Genomic DNA, 22,707 nt, shown 5'->3' on the forward strand with positions numbered 1-22,707 from the left:
GGAGATCTCCGTCATTGGGTATTTTCAGTGGTTTATGATAGATCACGATCTTCGCGAATGTATGAATGGTTCAACGGATACAACCGGAAATTATTTTCTCAGATTACGTTTTTGGTCAAAACCAGCTTTATTCAGTGGCCCATAACTATCGCGGTTTGTGAATACTCACATCCACAAAAGAAAACACCATGAAGCTATTTGTGTCTGCGTGCATTGAACTCATCTACGATAAATGCTAGCAAAGGATATGCAACCGTCATAATATACTACACAGGGTGTAAATTCACTTCATTCCCAAAATATTTGTGTGCTTTGTCTTGCTAAATTGTCCCCTCCAAAGACAGACGTTTGTCTTTCTGCATTTCTAGGAAGTGTTTGCTGCTGTTATGGTATTTCGGAACAGAACGTATGTGTGGGTAGTATTATACAGCTACTATTGATAACCGAACTCATAATCAATAGTTTGCACTGCTACCAAATTAATTATACAATGAATCAATCTACAAATCCTTTTGATAATGCTCTTAATGTCTCAAAGATAAGTTATAACTGAAATAATTTTAAGACTACTGTAACAATTGAACCGTTCAATACTGTAACAGGTCAGACAGTGTTAGTTCAAGTTATTTATATTAATATGTAAAATATTTCATATGTAAATGACTGGAAATGTGATCAGCGTCACTCATTTTTGCCTTTGATTTGTTAAAGATACTGAACCACTTGACAAGAGCTTCACTTACTTTGCTCTCATAGCAACACCTGCAGGTGACACGTTGTATTACAGGGTGCATTGAAACAGTCACAACAACAGATATTATCTCCATACATTGTATGTGCTTTTATTAATCAAATATTAATTCATTCAGGTTTTGTTTATTCTCGAAATTACACTGAGTAATTAAACTAATTTTCAGTGTCGTCGAGTAATACAATATATAGAAAAACATCACAATACATCAGAAGATCAGGAAATGAAAAAAAAACAAAGGTGTATATATGTGAATTACATAGGTTTACAAATAAAAGACACATTTCAAAACGATCTAAAAACAGTTACATATTGTGGGGGTCTGTATGCTCACCAAAGTTTTAAAACGACTCAAGTATTGCAAATATATTACAATTAAATGTGTAATGTGCTTATGATTACATTATATACAGTCCTTCATATGTCAACGTACAGTAGCAATTTTTTTTTTTTAAATACATAGAACTTTAATGGAGCGTTTACTCTTCATCCGTTTCTTCGAGTAAAGCTTTCTGCGAGCTTGAATTGCTGGATGTTTTTCTCATTCCAATCTCGATGTCTCTCCCCCGTCCAGAACATGTTTTCACAGAGCTGTGGAAAAATGTTCACGTTAATATTCTTAGTATAAATCCAGTATATCGTTACTGTCGGGCAGAAAGCTTGTATCTATATATTTTTTTAATATTTTTAATTAATATAAAAAAGGAACGTTATTGGACATACAAGGTTTCCACCCGATAACGCACTCTCAATGGAAATACCTTTAATTTGTTCAACATAACAAAATGTAAACATACTCGAGTGACTATCTTGGAAAAAAAACGCACTGTAGGCTAAACCACAGCCTCTTGGGACTTATTGCTCTATAAATGTTTTATAGTGAGAGATCCTTGTTTCACATAAATCATACAGCCCCACCTTGATACATAACATAAGGTGAAGAAGGCAGTTGTTTTGAACATGTATACACAGTAAAAACCCAGAGCAGATTTACCATCATGGGTCCATTTATACACTCAATAGTGTATCCGGACCAGCGCCTTTTTTTTTACGGATCTTATAATATCCAATAACAAGTGGTGGAAAATGTCATAACATCCTGAGTGTGTGTGGCGTGCGCCTGGTCTTCGGGTAAATCGCTAATTTTGATCGCTCGAAAATTATATTTTCCACCCGCTTCGGATGTTATCACCCGATAATCAAGAGAATGTTCGTAATCAGCACCTTAGAAATATCCCCAGTATGTGATAATCAACATACTGGGAAATCCGGAACTGAAACTATGGGAGCGTTTGCTTTTTGTGTCAATGGCGGAGGGGCGCCGTGTCTGGTGGCCCAATCATTAGCCAACGTGACGACTGAGTTTCTACCACATTACTGTTATCGTTTCCTGACCCTTAAATAATTGCAAAGGACAAACCACTTTGCAAGTGAATATAGTTTGGAAAATATGTTTCACAGTGAAGTATTATAAAACAAACATGGTTCTGTGATTTTACAGTTACACGTACCCCTGAATCAATTTTGTAGAAATTGGTGTAGCCTACACTGTAGGCTACACCAAAATTGGCCTAAGCTTGCTATACAGTATTTAAATGGAAAAAAGTACTGCCATGTTCTTTTCACTAACCAAATGTTTTGTTGATTTGAGGAAAAGGATACTTACAGCCAAACTGAGAAAGCAGTGACACCAGTTAGAAGTGTTGCCATGGCTACATGCCAGCAGAAGCACATTGTGACAAACATGACGTTGCCCATCTCGTCTTGGTCCCACTGCGGTCCACTTAATGGGTAGAGCACGAATCCAATCTAAAACAACACATTGTACAATTTACAATTTAGGCATTTAGCAGACGCTCTTAATCCAGAGCGATTTACATTAAGCAAGAACAAAAAGCATGGGAATACATCACATATATAAACAGCATTTATCAAGAAAAATGCGTAAGCTAAGAACGTAACTAGAACATCTATATATAATGACACTATACATATAAGCTATACATATATATTATACTATGCTGTACTGTTATTGTATGGTTCAAGGGGACACATTGTTCTTGGGCCTCATGCATGAGCAAATTTTAAAGTATCCCAAAATATACCCGTATCTGATTAAATTAGTTCTAAAAACAAACTAGCGAACTAACAAAAAAGCCTGCCCATATCTAAAGAATGTTGGTTCTCTTCCAGATTTCTGTACATCTGTTTTGAAAAGCTTGACTATTTTTGGCAAGCTATACTGTCGTTGGTATTCAGCTATACTGAATACCAAACGACTCGCCCCTTTACCAACTCGCCCCGGGCGTACATCTGGCGGAACTGCGCGGCCTGATATTCCTAAGGTAACCTAAGTAAATTATGCTTAAACGGTTAAACCTAACCTTATTCCTAAACTTAACCCCAGTAAAACTATGCCTCACCCTAAACTTATTTCTAACCTTATTCTCAGTAAAACAAGATGAAGAATACAAGAACTGTCGGACCGAGCGGTCGGCGTAAAAATCGAGGGGCGAGATGGTTTAGGGGCGACCGTACCTGATACCTTGTACAACAACATTTAAATTAGGCTTTCAGACAATGTCCTTCCCTGTGGCCAGAGTAACTAATATAAACAGTTTGTCTCCCTGGATGGTTGCAAGTTTATGACACTCCATGAAAATGCTAAGGACAGTTATATATACTATTTTGTGTGTAAAACATTTCTCCAATCAATTTGGAATATTTGTTGTTATAGAGTTCTAATTACCTGGTAGAACCAGGAGCCTTGCAGGATGAAAAGAGAGGCTTTGAGCAGCTCCAGAACAATGTTGTCTCTCATGAACGCCTCCAACAATGTAAAGGCCGATCCACCAAACACAGCCACCAGCAGCAAGGAGTGGATGTGGGTGTCCAGGTGGGGGCGATGGTTCACATGGAAATAGAACAGAAACCCTACAGTGTAGAGGGTTGATAGTGAGTCCACCAAAAAACACCCATGGATGGAAAAGCACCAATAGATATTGGTTGGTCGTTTGATCAGGGGTCATCAATGTGTCCTTACACAGACAAATGTGTCCGTGGCTAGACTTGGCCTTGTCCGTGGTAGATTTTAGATTGTTTAATGTTCTTATTTTGATCATAAGATTATACTCTGTCAGTCTCCAGGTTTTCATGTATGACACTGATTTAATATGACACGTTTGAGACCACTAGTTGTTCTCATTTCAAGGAACCCTATAACTCTGAGAATGCACAAAATGGGTCCATTTGTGCACTCAGAGTTACAGACCTGTAAAGGTAATTTAAGGCTAATGGCTTTGTGTTTCTGGTAATATTATTGTCAACTCGTTTATTTTCATGGCAAAAATAGAACTTTGACACCACAAGCCAGCATGGTGATGACCCCTGTTTTTGATGCATTGATACTGTACCTTCTATAAAGAGCGCCAAGGAGAGGGCGAGACGGGCTAAACCAGCCGGCACAGATTTGTATTTGGTGCTGAGAACGCACGCGATTCCATAGATTCCAAAGAACAAATACATGGTAGAGTGCTGCCAGTTCATCAGCTCGACCCAGGAGCTGGTGCTTCTGTCATAGAGTCGGCCGCGAGGACCCCGCGCAAACTGCTCAACCATAATACCTGCCAGATGACAACAGGAGAGATTATTCAGGTATGGCATTATGTTTTTGAGAGGCTAATTCATGCATATGCATTTAGGCTGCACTTGTCTCAGTCTGAATCCCTAAAATGTCAATTTCATACTCACCAACAAATGCAGCAAATATTTTGTATCCTCCTTCAAAGTACTCCATTCTGTTGAAGGAGGGTGGTAGTTTATTGTGTCTGCCTTTAGGCTGGTTGCTCCTCCATTGGTGTTGGAGCGTGTGTTTCACTGTCAGCCACAAACCATACATCAGGAAAAAGCTTCCAGGAAGCGCATGTCCTCCAAAGCTGCCCATCTTTATTTGCAGACCTGAAACCAGTGAGAAAACCTCTGTCATAATCCAGATTCAACCCGGCATGATGTTATAGGTAATAAGATAGCTTTAAGCTTGTGTAGATCATATATTTGAGCTAAAAACACGCCCCAAATGGGGTTCCCAACTTCCCGCCCAGGATCACTTCACCCATTTTCAACCTTCCTCCGTCATAAAATTGTTCACCTTATTGAATGGTACCATTTATATCTTCTCATTCTGTCTCAGATAAGTGCTGTGGACAATTCAGTTCCTTTTTTCCTATTTTATCCTACTATAAATGCGCTACGTCTCTGTCTGCGTGTGTGTACGGTTGTAATGCACGTAACTCAAGAACCGTTTGCCCCACCGACTTCACATTCGACACACACGTTCCACACCCCCACAGGGAGTGCAGTGCCAGGTATCGAGTCGGTCGGACCCACGGTTCTCCAGAACCACCACAAAATGCTCTGGTCAGGCTCTGCCAGTGGGCCTAATGAGGCCAACTCCTTTCACCTGTGCAATTTCCAGCCTCTGCCCCAGCCAATTGACTCTCAACCAATCAGGCTCTGCCAGTGGGCCGAATTGATTGTCAAGTACACTTTTCAGTCTTCACACACAGGCACATACACAGATCTCCATGTGGGACATGGGCTGACAGTTAAAACGGGTGCTATGACAACGTATACATTAGGTTCCCAAGATGCTGAACATGAAGATTCAAGACTAGTTTGACAAGTTAGACCCCTATTGTAGTCAAGACTATAAGACCTCAGCACAAGAGAGGTGATGGAGCAATTGGTGTAAATGTATGACAGCTATCATTTCAATAAACATGTTATGACATGGCGTTGTAGACACTACGTGTAAGTGTAGCTTCTCCCGTAGTAGAAAGGGCTGCGACGGCAAGCAGGTTTATGTATCGAGCACTGATCCATTTCCGGTTGCCGTAGCCGACTGCCGTAGCCGTCGTTGCTTAAAGTCGCTATTGAACCCCTACTGCTCCCTGGGTGCTGTTCAATATTTGCCCACTGCTCCTAACCACACCACACCATCCACATGACATCATCGTACCTGGAAGTTATGCGGGAATGCCTACTGACTACTTTATGCCTTGACAGCCCATTCATCCAAACAGAAAAGTCCTGTCTGATTGCATTAAACAATGTTAAACTCGCCAACATTGCAGCTGTACGAAAAGCTCAAATTATCCTCTATCTGCAAAGTTTTTGTTTAAAAAAAATCCACCATAGAAACGTTATGAGCTACTTTCTGTCAAGAAATGTCCTGCATTTGATTATTTTCTAAGTGTCAGAGTTTGGAAGTGCTTCTTTTCAATAACACAACATTTTGCTGCCTCCTGCATTATGTGACATTTAGAAACAGGTGTTACGCAGGACGGTTGAGTGATTTCCACTTCCAACACTCCATGGTGCTCAATGTTTTGCCACTCATTCTAGATGAGGGGGGCGTGTCCTGATGGGAAAATCATGCAGACTGTCAAACTAGGGGGTTTCATGATTCTGAATCCATTCCAAGCATTAGTTTTGCCTTGTTTAGCCTTGTACTGTAGGCAAAATTCAAATGCAAATGAGCCAGAGTTCCGTAGAAAAAGGGGGCGATACTGGCCACACAAGTTTGTAAAGGGCGGCTACTACAATGGGCTACTACAATAGTATGCTCAGTATCGGGAAGACTGAAAAAGTGAGTGATTTAGTTTGTTTTTATCCATTTGCAAATAATTACATTACAGTATCAGAAACATTGTAGGTGGTCAATGGTACTTTTCATCACTGGGTTATCTTATTTGTTTATATGTAAAATGAGTGGTGATGAGTTAAAAGTAGACTTAATTGTACTGCACTTTTTTCAAAATTGTGAGCTTCTGTAGTCAGAGGTGTCATGAACTTGTGGTCCAGGTATGTTTACAGAATTAAGGCAGTGGTATGTTTAGTTACAGTTAGACTAGTTTTTCTTGACTAGTCATATAGCTGGCTTGCTATACCTATTTCTTTCTATGCTATATTACTTTTACTTTGTGTTTAATTGGGAGGGACAGCACATATTAATGAGCACTGCATACAAAAACAATAGTGTAGAGTTGAGGATCCAATGTAAATATGTTAAGAGTTAGTAAGAATGAAATCCATAGTGTAAATATCAAGATATATTACATTATATAGAGTATATTAGTAGGCATACAAAAATAAATCAGCCTTTAAGAAGAAAAAAGTGCCTTTACTGGAATGCAGATGACCAGTTGAAGGAAAAACTTTAGGCTAAATTAATTTGTATGTTTGTTTTAAGCTGTTTTAACTGTAATGTGAAATGAATGCAATATATTGTAGTTTTTGTGTGTTTTGTAATATGTTTTTGTGTGAACCCCAGTAAGACAGCTGATTGCCATGGCATCAGTTAATGCATCCTTTTCAAAAAAGCAATTAGTGTAGGATTCCATCATGACCCGTAGCACTTACCCTAGCCCCTCATAGCACTTTTTGTAGACTTAGATAGCATTTTATAAAGACTTATAGCATTTTTATAAAGACTTATAGCATGTTATGTAGACAGCACTTGAATTGCATTGTATGTAGTCATAGGACTTTATAGTATAGTATAGTATAGTATAGTATAGGTTAGTATAGTATAGGTTAGTATAGTATAGTATATATGTATAGTTTATATGTATAGTTTCATTATATAGATAATCCACTGTTACGTTCTTAGTTTACGCATGTTTCATGATAACTACTTTTTTATGTATGTGATGTATTGCCATGCTTTTCTTCTTGCTTAATGTAAATCGCTCTGGATTAAGAGCATCTGCTAAATGCCTAAATTGTAAAATTGGATGAAATCAAGAGTGTTAATTTAACTCAAATGTAACCAAATGGACCCTCATGGGTCAATTTGGTTAAATTTGAGTTAAATTGCAGTACACTCAATACACTCTTAGTTGCAAATACTTTTGTCGTTAACTTCCTGAAAGATAGGCATATTATAATATAACCCTCAATTATATGGTAAATTAGGTCAAATGTGTCTGTAACATGAACTACACCGGTTACTCAAATATGCAATAGTGCAGACTGGCAAACCAAACCAATCATTATATGGATATGTTCTAGTTATCGTTTATATGTATAGTGTCATTATATAGATATGTTCTAGTCACGTTCTTAGCTTACGCATGTTTCGCGATAAATGCATTTTACATATGTGATGTATTCCCATGCTTTTTGTTCTTGCTTAATGTAAATCGCTCTGGATTAAGAGCGTCTGCTAAATGCCTAAATTGTAAATTGTAATTGTAAAAATGTCCATACCTTATTTGGTGGTGCAGCTTCCTAGATGGCAGTGCTGCTGTGTGTCTTCCTATAGTGGTGAGGTGACTGACAGCTCCTGGGTCTGTGCTTACATACACCTGTTGTAAATCTGTGCTGATGTCATCATGTAAGCTCCACCCATAATTGTCAGGGCTTTTCAAGCTGTCCTCTTGGGAGCAACTAAGCATGATAATGAAGACAAACAAATCACACCCGTGTGAAGTGAGGGGCGCTAATATATTAAAGTCTAACTCATGTTGATTAGGTGATGTAAAAGGTGATGTAAATGGGTATGGGGTTGCACCTGGTTTAATTATGTATTATATTAAAGTGACTATTATGTACTTGTTATTTAAAAAAAACACACATACAGCACTACATCTACATCACAGTCATATAGATGACAAAACATGTAGATGGATAGAATTGTCCCCACTCCTTTGGGGTGTTTTTTGTTTGTTTATTTGGTCACATACTGTATGTAACTATGTAAATATGCATGTGAAATGTATCCTCTGCATTTACCTATCCTATAACAACTATAGAAGCAGTGAGCAGCCATTCTACCATGCTGACAGGGAGCATGCATGGGGATAAGAGTCTTCCTCTGCAGGAACACACATGGTCATGGACACAATGGCCTCAGTTAGCCTACTGTTACTGTTACATGCACAAAATGGATTCATAATGAATGAATTCATTCCGAACAGAGATCCATACCCAACTGTTTACATGGAACCTGAATACAAGTAGGCCTATTCCTATTCCTCAATAAATAGCGCATTTTATTATGGGGGAAAAAATGGTGTATTTGTATTTTTCGAATGGGTAAAATAGCGCATTTCTGGGCACATAAAATGTCTCCAAATGGCCATCCCTGCTTGGACATGGGCATAACAGACATGTGTAAAATAAATAATAGGCCTACATGTATTCCAAACTCCCAGTAGCATTCGGAATAAAGTGTTTATATAGTGATCTTTACCGATTCAATGGGTATCGGTACCACCCCTCCAGACCGGAATGAAAATTAATTCGGAATGGGATATGGATATTCTATTCCAATTGAGGTGTTTACATGAGCATTTTTATTCTGATGACTGGAATGAATCCATTCATTCCGAATGCATTTCTGCATGTAGGCTAAATGGGGCCATTGCAGACCTTGCTTGGAATGGGGACAATCAGGTATAAGGCTCTGGCTCCCCAGGCGGGCTCACTCATGTTGTGAGAGATGTTGACTGAAATTGGGAAGATTATTTTTTATTCATTACGGAATCTGAAAGCTTTTTAACCACCACTAAGCCATATTTTACAATATATATATTTTTTGATCTATAGCAGATCTACAAGCTTATACAGTGAGCTTATAGATCAGCAGTGTTTGGAAATGTTTGGACATGTTTGCTTATACTGACATACCTGTATAGTCACCAAGTTGAAAGTGGTTCAACTGGATCCATCATTTATGTCATCCATTATAATAACTTCCACTTGCATGCCTTATGTTGTTGTATATCCTACATGTTACTATTACAGATCAGATGTAATAGTAATGTAATAGTATATATATTATAAGCATTTCAACTTCCTTGAAAAAATGGAAGCAGCTGACTAAACAATATATGTAAGATATGTAAACCCCATGATATGTAAACGCTCGTTTAAACTTGGATTTTCTTTTGCCGTTCCTAAACATTAGCGGACCTTCACTTTTTGGATACAATGTGCAGAAAGGGTAAGCAGCGTTCTTTTTCTGAACCGCAGTAGGACAGGAGGGGGAATGGGGATAGACAGACATGGCTGTGGGTGAAGTCCACACAAGCAGCTGAACCGCCTGAACGTGGAGAAAGTTACAAAGCACACCATTTGCTCCAAGGTAAGTTGTTTGTTGTTTATTAGACGATTTATTTAACCATTGTTTAGTAGGCTAAAAGTTGACGTTAATAGTATGATTTAGTAGCAGCCAGGGAGTGAATGAGTGACCGCCGCGTCCTCCATGGTCCACCTTCTCCATATTGTAAACATTGACATGTGCATGTGCCATGTGCGCACCACCCACGGGAAAAAGAATGAAAAGAAAATGCCCCAAACGTTCAGGACGCCCAACAGCAACGTTTCACCATGGCGTTATAATAGTATGGATGTTGTTGATGATACTTCTATGTTCTATTCCTCTTCGGAAAACGCCTACATAACACGTCACGGTCCTCCTCAGTGGAGGAGTATCAGAAGTAGGACATGTTTGTCCTGCATAGCAACGGTATCGGGGGTGGGGCGGTGGAGGTGCGCGGTGCTTTACTGCTTACCATAATTGTCTCCACCAGGCCGAAGGCATGGGGAGAGAGTATGTTTTGCACTCCGTCCGTGTGTGTGTCCGTGTGTCTGTCCGTCCGTCCGTCTGTGTACAGCTAATCTCTGGCACGGTGGCACCGTTAACCCGGTCGATGCCAAATTTTGCACACACACTCCCTGGGTGCCAACGATGAACCTCTGCCCCAAAATTTTCAGAACGACCTGTTATAGCGCCACCAGGAGACCGACTTTTGAAAACCCCTTTTTTATATTACCAAAAATTCCACAAATCGTTACACACTATCATCATGTGTTCAAGCCAGATCTGTCAGATATTTCATAGCCTATTCCATCCTAATTGGCTAACATTGGCTTTCAAAGTTGGCAGGTTTGGCCCGTTTTGAACAAAAAGCCTCAAATCATGAACGCAGCGTGCAATTTACGTGAAATCTTTCACAGACTTTCCTACTAGGCTGAGGAATATATCCCACCCTTTTCACATTGGCCTGTTATAGCGCCACCAACAGGTGGATTTTTGGAACAAAATGCCTCAAATCATCCAATTGCCATCCAAGGCGTAAGAAGAAATGGCACCCTTTTCACATTGGCCTATTATAGCGCCACCAGGAGGCCACAACCTGACCTGCCCTGATCGGGGCACGTTATCTAGTTTCCATGTGTGCCTGTCACAATTCTTTTTTTGTTTGTTGTTTTTTTCAACAATATAGTTATAGTTTTTTTCTTTTTCAAACAACATTGAGTACATTACATTAGAGAGAACAAAAAAGGACAGTTACAATAAGCATTACAAGAGTAACAAGACGATCACACAGCACTACTCCTCTCCAGGTGTGTGACTTATTTTCAATACGAATGTTTTCCAGAGGTAAACATAGACAGTTCCTTGAACCACTGTGCAATATTAGGTTTGTCCAGGCTCTTCCGGGTTAATGCTATTACTCTTTTAGCTTGTAAAAGACATAGGCCTATCTATAAACATTCGTTCTTTGCGCTTTATATTGTGTCCATCTGGGTCCCCCCATGATCTGGGTAGAGGCGAGCAGAAATAATTTTGTTTCCTGTCACGGTTGATTTTTGAGCTATGGAAATAAGCGAATTAGCACAATACCCCATAGCCCCATTCAATTAAATTAAATTCATTGAGGGCTTATGGTAAGGGAAATAGCCAATAATGCGCTTTTGCACAAAATAACACCTGGACCTCTTTGGTGGGGGCGTAACAACTACAAATAAATGTAAGAAAGCCTTCTAGTATGAAATTCTCCTTTAATAAATATGATATATTTTGGCCATATTACACAATTGTTTTTTATTATTGTATGGTAACGGTCTTTGTCAGTCATTTCTGTGTATATTTAAGTCATTTTTCATGTCTTCCCTGTACAATTTTTGTAAAAATAATAATAATAATTTGTTCGATTAAATCGTCAAAACCAAAATGACCTGATTGTGACAGCTCTAACCGGTGGTGCAGGAGGCACGACCATCCGCATCATGCCGGGCCTGGGTATGATCCCGCAGGGAAAGCAGGGTCACACCATCACGGTGACCACCGCCGGCAGCAAGCAGCCCACCCTCTCGGCCGGCGTGGTGGCCATGGGAGGAGGCAAAGGGCTGACGGTGGCGGCTTCGTGTGCCACGCTGACGCTGGGTGCAGGTGCCTGTCACCGCTACGGTAGTGAACGCAAGCGGTAAGACAACGTTTTTTTTTTTACCCTCATCACTGGGACCCCAAATCTACATTTACTACACTTTAAAATGCTCTGTGAACTAACTAAATTGAACCGATTCCATTAGTACACCCCCAGGCCCCTTTTCCACCGGGTTTGAACCGGTTCAGTTATTTTTTCCTGCCTAATATTGAACCAGTTCCACTGAAAATTAATTGGTTCAGATTCAGAACCCTAAAAGTTGCTATGGTATTTTGGTATGGTATGATGGGTAATACAGAGAATTTGATGCATCAGTGCTTTTTTCTTTAATTTTTTTCTTCTTTTTTTTGCAAATTAAAATTACTCTGTACAGATCAGTAATCCTAGTTATCTGGAATGAATATTCAGCAAAATATTTAGGGTAGAGGGAAAAAAGCATAGACCCATGAGGACTCCGCTTAACAAAGTATATAGTGAAGTGTTTGACAAAATGACAATGTTAATTTGATTCTTGGTATCCTCTTACTCTTTTTTTTTAATGTTTTATTTGTGGCATTCGTCTTTATTTTATATTTTTTATGGAGGGCCAGACAGTAGGCTGACAGGAAATGGGGAGAGAGATGGGTGGGTGACATGCAATGGGGTCCATCGGGATCGGGAGTCGAACCCGCGGCACACTGCCAGCCAAGGTGCCTGGACCGCTTAGCCACGGCCCAGGCCCCTCGCCCCTCTTACTCTTATAAGCGAATTGCACTATATGCTTGTATCAGGACTGTGACAAATTACTTTACAGAAAAGCATTGTTTAGCGGGCATTGTTTAACGGGCTCCCCCAAGTCTGTTTTTACCGTCGTGGTCACAACAGCATCCAAGAGCACCGCGGATACCCCCCCTGCACCTCCGCAGTGATGATCTTCGCCTGCTCCTCCACAGTAATGACACCCAGTCAACCAGCGTGGAAGCCTACCATAGTGCCCATTTCCAACGTAATTTCACTTTGAGAGTGTACAAATGGAGCCAAATGCATTCCAATCCAATTCTTCACCGACGATGACGGAGATCTCCGTCATGGGGTATTTTCAGTGGTTTGTGATTGATCACGATCTTCGCGAATGTATGAATGGTTCTAGGTTGCCAATCAACGGATACCACCGGAAATGATTTTCTCAGATTACATTTTTGGTCAAAACAAGCTTTATTCAGCGGCCCATAACTAAAGAACCGATGATTGCGGGTTTGTCAATACTCACATCCACAAAACACCATGATGCTATTTGTGTCTGCGTTCATTGAACTCTACCACGATAAATGCTAGCAAAGGATATGCAACCGTCATAATATACTACACAGGGTGTAAATTCACTTCATTCCCTAAATATATATTTATGTGCTTTGTCTTGCTAAATTGTCCCCTCCAAAGACGTTTGTCTTTCCGCATTTCTAGGAAGTGTTTGCTGTTATTATAGTATTTCAGGACATAAAGCATGTGGTAATGTCACGGAAAACTGTGTGTGGGTAGTATTATACAGCTATGATAACCGGACTCATAATCAATAGTTTGCACTGCTACCAAATTAATTATACAATTAATCAATCTACAAATCCTTTTGATAATGCTCTTAATGTCTCTAAAGATAAGTTATAACTGAAATAATTTTAAGACTACTGTAACAATTGAACCGTTCAATACTGTAACAGGTCAGACAGTGTTATATTAATATGTAAAATATTTCATATGTAAACTAGAAAAAGTGCCCTTCTGGGCACAGGTCTCCACCAGGAGGATAGGAGTGTGTGTGTGATGTTTGGCAAAATGTTAGGAGCAATATAAACGTGTGTGTGTGTGTGTGTGTGTGTGTGTGTGTGTGTGTGTGTGTGTGTGTGTGTGTGTGTGTGTGTGTGTGTGTGTGTGTGTGTGTGTGTGTGTGTGTGTGTGTGTGTGACGCGGCTTGGCCTGTTGTAGTGCCACCATGAGGCTGATTTGAAAACTGTCAAGTGGCATTTCTTCCAAAGCCTGGTGGGAATATGCATGAACAGTTTCACCACAATCGGACGCTGCGTTGAGTAGTTGTGGCGATTTGTACAAAACGGGTACAAAGCGGGCTACTCCTGAAAAGTTTAGAAGCCAATCGTAGCCAATGAGGGTGGATTATGAGAAATCAAACAAACCCATCTTGATCACATGACTATGAAGAGCATGTGTACCGATTTGCGTGACATTTGGATAAAATCTGAAGGAGTAATATTAGAAAATGTGTTTTACATATGTCGGCCTCCTGGTGGCGCTATAAAGAACAGATGTGAAAAATTCCAGGCAAAGGTTTTTCCTTGGCCTCTAGGGAGTTGACATACAAAGTTATCCACAGATCCGTGCAGTTAGATGTAAAAACACTTTTCGGCCAGTTATAGCGCCACCATGAGGCTGAGTTGAAAATGTTCATTTGGCATTTCTTCCTCTGCCTAGTGGGAATGTGCGTGCACAATTTCACGGAAATCACACGATGTGTTCATGATTTGCAGCATTTTGTTTGAAACTGAGCACTCCTGCGAACTTTGGAAGCCAATCTTAGCCAATCAGGATGGAGTCTGAGAAATCTGAAAGACCAGTTTCGTTGAATGGCTCTAGAGAGACTGTGTACCAATTTGCGTGATGTTTGGACCAAATCTGTAGGTGTACTGTCCAAAAACTTGTTTTGCACAAAGCGGCCTCCTGGTGGCGCTATAACAGGCCGTTCTGGAAATTTTGGGGCAGAGGTTCATCGTTGGCATCCAGGGAGTGAGAGTGCAAAATTTGGCATCGACCGGGTTAACGGTGCCGGAGATTAGCTGTTCACAGACGGAAGGACGGACGGACGGACACACACACACACGGACGGACGGACGGAGTGCAAAACATACTCTCTCCCCATGCCTTCGGCCTGGTGGAGACAATGACTGGAAATGTGATCAGCGTCACTCATTTTTGCCTTTGATTTGTTAATACTGACCCACTTGACAAGAGCTTCACTTACTTTGCTCTCATAGCAACACCTGCAGGTGACACGTTGTATTACAGGGTGCATTGAAACAGTCACAACAACAGATATTATCTCCATACATTGTATGTGCTTTTATTAATCAAATATATTACAATTAAATTTGTAATGTGCTTATGATTACATTATATAAAATAGACAGTCCTTCATATGTCAACGTACAGTAGCAAAATTTAAAAAAAAATACATAGAACTTTAATGGAGCGTTTACTCTTCATCCGTTTCTTCGAGTAGAGCTTTCTGCGAGCTTGAATTGCTGGATGTTTTTCTCATTCCAATCTCAATGTCTCTCCCCCGTCCAGAACATCTTTTCACAGAGCTGTGGAAAAGTGTTCACGTTAATATTCTTAGTATAAATGCAGTATATCGTTCGTTACTCTCGGGCAGAAAGCTTGTATCTATATATTTCAACTTTTTATGTTCACAAGCTTGTAGATCAGCTATTTTCACTATTTTAAAAAAAATAACACAACATATTAAGAAATATTAAAAAGGAACGTTTTTGGACATACAAGGTTTCCACCGACAGTAACGCAGTCTCAATGGAAATACCTTTAATTTGTTCAACATAACAAAATGTAAACATACTCGAGTGACTATCCCCCCCCAATTTCACCTCACACAAAAGAGAGTTGTAATTTGCTACGACCCCTATTTCCATTTACTAGAAAGTGCCAGTTAATGTTCAATTATAAAATGGATACTTCCAGTGAAGCAGTTGTAAAATAGTCTATAAACCGTAACACACACACCGTGCCTAACAATCTCCCTCAGCTGTCCAAAACGCACTGTAAACCACAGCCTCTTGGGACTTATTGCTCTATAAATGTTTGATAGTGAGAGATCCTTGTTTCACGTAAATCATACAGCCCCAGCTTGATACATAAGGTGAAGAAGGCAGTTGTTTTGAACATGTATACACAGTAAAAACCCAGAGCAGATTTACCATCAGGGGTCCATTTATACACTCAATAGTTAAAGGAGAATTTCCGGACCAGCGCCTTTTTTTACGGAATCTGATCTTATAATATCCAATAACAAGTGGTGAAAAATGTCATAACATCCTGAGTGCAGCGCAGCTCCGACGTGTGTGTGCGCTGAGTCTTCGGGTAAATCGCTAATTCATTACTGTTATCGTTTCCTGACCCTTAAATAATTGCAAAGGACAAACTGCCTTGCAAGTGGATAGTTTGGAAAATATGTTGCACAGTGAAGTATTATAAAACAAACATGGTTCTGTAATTTTACAGTTATACATACCCCTGAATCAATTTTGTAGAAATAATATGATTAACTCAGGGATACTACAATTAAAATGCAGCAGGATGTCAGTTACACTGTACACCAAAATTGGCCTAAGCTTGCTATACAGTATTTAAATGGAAAAAAAGTACTGCCATGTTCTTTTCACTAACCATATTTTTTGTTGATTTGAGGAAAAGGATACTTACAGCCAAACTGAGAAAGCAGTGACACCAGTTAGAAGTGTTGCCATGGCTACATGCCAGCAGAAGCACATTGTGACAAACATGACGTTGCCCATCTCGTCTTGGTCCCACTGCGGTCCACTTAATGGGAAGAGCACGAATCCAATCTAAAACAACACATTGTATGGTTCAAGGGGACACATTGTTCTTGGGCCTCATGCATGAGCAAATGTTAAAGTATCCCAAAATATACCCGTATCTGATTAAATTAGTTCTAAAAACAAACTAGTGAACTAACAAAAAAGCCTGCTCATATCTACAGAATGTTAGTTCTCTTCCAGATTTCTATACATCTGTTTGAAAAGCTTGACTATTTTTGGCAAGCTATACTGTTGTACAACAACAACAACAACATTTAAATTAGGCTTTCAGACAATGTCCTTCCCTGTGGCCAGAGTAACTAATAATATAAACATGTTGTCTCCCTGGATGGTTGCAGGTTTATGACACTCCATTAAAATGCTAAGCGCAGTTATTTACATTTTGTGTATAAAACATTTCTCCAATCAATTTTTAATATTTTTCAGGGCCTCAAATTCACACGGAGGATCATTTTCAAACATCATGATGTTATATAGTTCTAATTACCTGGTAGAACCAGGAGCCTTGCAGGATGAAAAGAGAGGATTTGAGCAGCTCCAGAACAATGTTGTCTCTCATGAACGCCTCCAACAATGTAAAGGCCGATCCACCAAACACAGCCACCAGCAGCAAGGAGTGTATGTGGGCGTCCAGCTGGGGGCGATGGTTCACATGGAAATAGAACAGAAACCCTACAGTGTGTAGAGGGTTGATAGTGAGTAGTGAGTACAGTAAAAAAAACACCCATGGATGGAAAAGCACCAATAAATATTCGTTGGTCGTTTGATCAGGGGTCATCAATGTGTCCTTACACAGACAAATGTGTCTGTGGCAATACTTGGCCTTGTCCGTGGCAGATTTTAGATTGTTTATTATAATGTTCTTATTTTGATCATAAGATCATACTGTGTCAGTCTCCAGGTTTTCCTCAGAATATGTATGACACACTGATTTACTATGACACGCGTGAGACGGTCTGAGACCACTAGGACAGTGGTTCTCATTTCAAGGAACCCCATAACTCTGAGAATGCACAAAATGGGTCCATTTGGTTCCAAATGGACCAAGAGTTACAGACATGTAAAGGTCATTTAAGGCTAATAGCTCTTTGTGTTTCTGGTAATATTATGGCTAAAATAGAACTTTGACAAAAAAATGTCTACCACAAGCCAGCATGGCGATGACCCCTGCTTTTGATGCATTGATACTGTACCTTCTATAAAGAGCGCCAAGGAGAGGGCGAGACGGTCTAAACCAGCCGGCACAGATTTGTATTTGGTGCTGAGAACGCACACGATTCCCGAGATTCCAAAGAACAAATACATGGTAGCGTGCTGCCAGTTCATCAGCTTGACCCAGGAGCTGGTGCTTCTGTCATAGAGTCGGGCGTGAGGTCCATCTACCACAAACTGCTCAACCATAATACCTGTCAGATGACAACAGGAGAGATTATTCAGGTATGGCATTATGTTTTTGAGAGGCTAATTCATGCATATTTGCATTCTGCCTTACAAAGGTTTAAAAGGAAAAATATTTGTATTAATATTTCCTTTATGGCAAGATAGTTAACCATTATTTTCCCAGTCAAGTCAGACTTGACTTGACTGGCGGTTTCTATTGTCTTAGAGATGGGGCCTGCTGTCCACCTTCAGCAAATAAACCGCATTACCTGACAAAAGACCATGGTCACTGTCAGTATATGATTTCATGTGATCTTTTCATTGTGAATCTTTCACAATTATTTGGCACGCCTGGCTGCCTTTACATTTTAGGCTGCACTTGTGTTGTATTCTCTAAGGCTTGTGTTCAGTCTGAAATTGAATCCCTAAAATGTCAATTTCATACTCACCAACAAATGCAGCAAATATTGTTAATCCTCCTTCACAGTACTCCATTCTGTTGAAGGAGGGGGGTGGTTTGTCTCTGCCTTTAGGCTGGTTGCTCCTCCAGTGGTGTTGGAGCGTGTGTTTCACTGTCAGCCACAAACCATACAGCAGGAAAAAGCTGCCAGGAATAGCATGTCCTCCAAAGTTGGCCATCTTTATTTACAGACCTGAAACCAGTGAGAAAACCTCTGTCATAATCCAGATTCAACAACCTTTCAACCTGGTGTTCCTTATTTAGGCATGATGTTATAGGTAATAAGCAAGCTTTAAGCTTGTAGATCATATATTTGAGCTAATTGTACGGCATATTGTAATATGATGGACATAAAATTGGACTTAAAGGATCACTTCACCCATTTTCAACCTTCCTCCGTCATAAAATTGTTCCCCACTACTTATTGAATGGTACCATTTCTATCTTCTCATTCTGTCTCAGAGAAGTGCTATGGACAGGACGGTTCAGTTCATATTTTATTATTATTAATGCAAGAACAATGGCTTCTATGTCAGCATGCTAACTTTCCAGGAAGAGAAAGGCCGTTAGTTGGAATCCCCATTGATGATACACTATCATTGGTAGACAGGTTCCTGAACGGTCCATAGCCCACAAATGAGATGCAGAGTGAGTAGACGGAAATGGTTGTTCAAGGACAGGGACACGTTGATTGATGTTTTACTTCTTTGTTGCTTTTACTTTAAATAGATGATGACACAACCCTGATGCTGAACATGAAGATTCAAGACTAGTTTGACAAGTTAGACCCCTATGCTCACCAGACCAACTAGGCTATGTGCTACATTACAGTATTGGCCTCTCTGGGGTAACATTAACCACTTCCAAATTGTGACAGAGATGCACATTAAAAAGTAGAGTTCTTGTTTTGTTTTTGTTCAATTAGATTCATTATTCAGTTATTGTACAGACATATGTGTTATGGCTGAATATCCTCAGGTGAAAGTGTACCCTGTAACCTCATTGTAAATATGGCATTCCCAATCCAAATAAATGTGGAATCAAAATATCAGACAAAATGTGGGCGTCAAATATTTACTTGATATATGAAACAAACCTTGCACTATGCTCTCACCTTTACAAATTTTGAAATGATGCAGATACAAATAAATCCCAAAGTGAAATTTGAGGTGCTTCAGACAAGTTTAAAACTAAAGAGTTTTGGTGCAGAGGACAATATAGGACAAGCTTTTAACCTGGGCATTACAGGTGAAAATTCTGTGAAAGTGTTGATGTACAAGTTCACAAGATATGTGAGCTCGTAGATTGCCTATTATTGGCAAAGAGATATGGTTTAGAGGGGAAAATAAGGATTCAAGATTGTACTAATAATTATTATTATTATTACATGAGAGTAAAACGTATTTTGGTTTGGCTTCCTTCTGACAATGGTATACACCCCTTGGCTTGGGGGACCCCGGTCATAAGGTTCAAGTGGTTTTAATATACACTACCCAAACTAAGACACTGAAGCACTGAAGTGTACACATTTATTATACTGATAGTTTCCTCTGTCAACAAAGGAACCGGCTCTTCCTGGTTTCAAAGTGCCCTTGAGCAAGACAATGAACCCTTAGCTACTGTTCCCTGGGTGCTCTTCAATATTTGCCCACTGCTCCTAACAACATTCAGCGAATATAAGCCAACAATCGCCAAAAACAGCAGATCTACATGGTCATAACATGTTGCATTGTTAGCTTGTATAAATTGCCTATTTTTGGCGAAGAGATTGGGTGTAGATGGAAAGACCATGGGCCCAAATATAGACTCTGTTCAACAAAGTTTATAAGGTTTAAGTGCCTAATAGTTAGGATTGGTTGAATGCAGAGGACAAATTCCAGGTATGTGCAAATTATGTAGCCTACATGTGCAATTGTACTTGGCTCATTTGCCAGGCTAAATTTAAATGCAAATGAGCCAGAGTTGCATATATAGGGGGCGATACTGGCCACACAAGTTGAAAACAATAGCAAAGGTGTAAAGGCTATAGTATGTTCAGTATCGGGAAGACTGAAAAAGAGTGATTTAGTTTGTTTTCATCCATGGTTTTATTTATTACAGTATCAGAAACATTGTAGTAGCCCCATGGTCACTAGTGGTACTTTTGTATCACTGGGTTATATTTGTTTATATGTAAAATGAGTGGTGATGAGTTCATTTTAAAAGTAGACTTAATTGTACTGCACTTTGTGAATTTCGTGCCTCACAAGAGTGTTGATATAAAATCAGGTGCTCAAAATTGTGAGCTTCTGTAGTCAGAGGTGTCATGAACATGTGGTCCAGGTAGCCTATGTTTACAGAAGGCAGTGTGGTATATTCAGTTAGACTAGTTTTTCTTGACTAGTCACAGCTGGCTTGCTGTACCTATATACAATTCCTTTCTATGCAATATTACTTTTACTTTATTTGTTTACGTTTATTTGTTAGCACATATTGATGAGCACTGCATACAAAAACAATAGTGTAGAGTTGAGGATCCAATGTAAATATGTTAAGAGTTAGTAAGAATAAAATCCATAGTGTAACATGTAACAATATCAAGATATATTACATTATATAGAGTATATTATAGGCATACAAAAATAAATCAGCCTTTAAGAAGAAAAAAGTGCCTTTACTGGAATTCAGATGACCAGTTGAAGGAATAACTAGGCTAAATGAATATGTGTTTGTTTTAAGCTGTTTTAACTGTAATGTGAAATGAATGCAATAATAATAATAAAATAAAAATAGTTTTTGTGTTTTGTAATATGTTTTTATGTAAACCCCAGTAAGACAGCTGATTGCCATGGCATCAGCTAATGGATCCTTTTCAAATAAAGCATTAGTGTAGGATGAAATCAAGAGTGTTAATTTAACTCAAATGAGACCAAATGTACTCTCATGGGTCAATTTGGTTAAATTTGAGTTAAATTACAGTACACTCAATACACTCTTAGTTGCAAATACTTTTGTCGTTAACTTCCTGAAGTCAGGTTTTAATATAAGTTACATACAAAACAGCATAGAATATAACCCTCAATTATATGGTAAATTAGGTCAAATGTGTCTGTAACATGAAATATACCGGTATTCAAATATGCAGTCTAGTGCAGATTGGCAAACCAAAAATGTCCCTACCTTATTTGGTGGTGCAGCTTCCTAGATGGCAGTGCTGCTGTTCAAAGTGTGTGGGTGTGTGGGTGTGTGTCTTCCTACTAGTGGTGAGGTGAATGACAGCTCCTGGGTCTGTGCTTACACACACCTGTTGTCAACCTGTGCTGATGTCATCATGTAAGCTCCGCCCATAATTATCAGGGCTTTTCAAGCCGTCCTCTTGGGAGCAACTAAGCATGAGAATGAAGACAAACAAATGGGTATGGGGTTGCACGTGGTTTAATTATGTATTAGAAATAAAAATTGTGTGACTATTATGTCCTTGTTATTAAAAAACAACAACAATAAAACATACAGTACTACATCTTTTTTCTCGCAATCATCTTGTAGATGACATCAAAATGTAGATGGATAGAATCCTCCCCACTCCTTTGGGGTGTTTTTTGTTAGTTTTTTTTGGTCACATACTGTATGTATGTATATGCATGTGAAATGTGTCCTCTGCATTTACCTATCCTATAACAACTATAGAAGCAGTGAGCAGCCATTGTACCGTGCTGACAGGGAGCATGGGGATAAGAGTCTTGCTCAGGGACACACATGGTCATGGACACATTGCTGACCTGGCCTGGAATGGGGACAATCAGGCTCTGGCTCCCCAGGCGGGCACTGATGTGAGAGATGTTGACTGAAATTGGGGAGATTATTCATTACGGAATCTGAAACCTTTTTAACCACCACTAAGCCATATTTTACAATATATATATTTAAAATCTAGCAGATCTACAAGCTTACAAGTGAGCTTGTAGATCAGCAGTGTTTAGAAATGTTTGGACATTTTCGCTTATACTGACATACCTGTAAGGTCACCAAGTTAAAAGTGGTTCAACTGGACCCATCATTTATGTCATCCTTTATAATAACTTCCACTTACATGCCTTATGTTGTTGTATATCCTACAACCTACATGTTACTATTACAGATTGTGCACAACGTCAAGCGGTATGGAGCAGAGATGTGACTGACACTAGGGCACTAGGGTGCAACTGAGTTAATATATAAACTCACACTCTGTGTGTTCAGGGAGAGGCAAATGAACTTTGCACTCGCTTTAAAAAAATG

At 39.5% G+C, this 22,707-nt stretch overlaps 1 protein-coding gene across 1 annotated transcript; it reads right to left on the reverse strand.

Moving 5' to 3' along the window:
• Window position 1: 1 nt before the first annotated feature.
• LOC306928120 (uncharacterized protein) lies at window positions 2-21,703 on the reverse strand. The gene is made up of 12 exons (XM_079508041.1): window positions 21,610-21,703; window positions 18,440-18,643; window positions 17,804-18,016; window positions 17,098-17,282; window positions 16,474-16,616; window positions 15,775-15,842; window positions 11,800-12,006; window positions 4,502-4,708; window positions 4,165-4,374; window positions 3,501-3,685; window positions 2,418-2,560; window positions 2-1,342 (listed from the first exon to the last, which is right to left on the reverse strand). Exons 2-12 carry the CDS (start codon window positions 18,627-18,629, stop codon window positions 1,231-1,233), a joined length of 1,863 nt encoding a protein of 620 aa, XP_079364167.1. The 5' UTR covers window positions 18,630-18,643; window positions 21,610-21,703; the 3' UTR covers window positions 2-1,230.
• Window positions 21,704-22,707: the final 1,004 nt, after the last annotated feature.

The sequence above is a fragment of the Electrona antarctica genome (assembly GCF_951216825.1).
Source record: "Electrona antarctica genome assembly, chromosome: 8".
Lineage (NCBI taxonomy): Eukaryota > Metazoa > Chordata > Actinopteri > Myctophiformes > Myctophidae > Electrona > Electrona antarctica.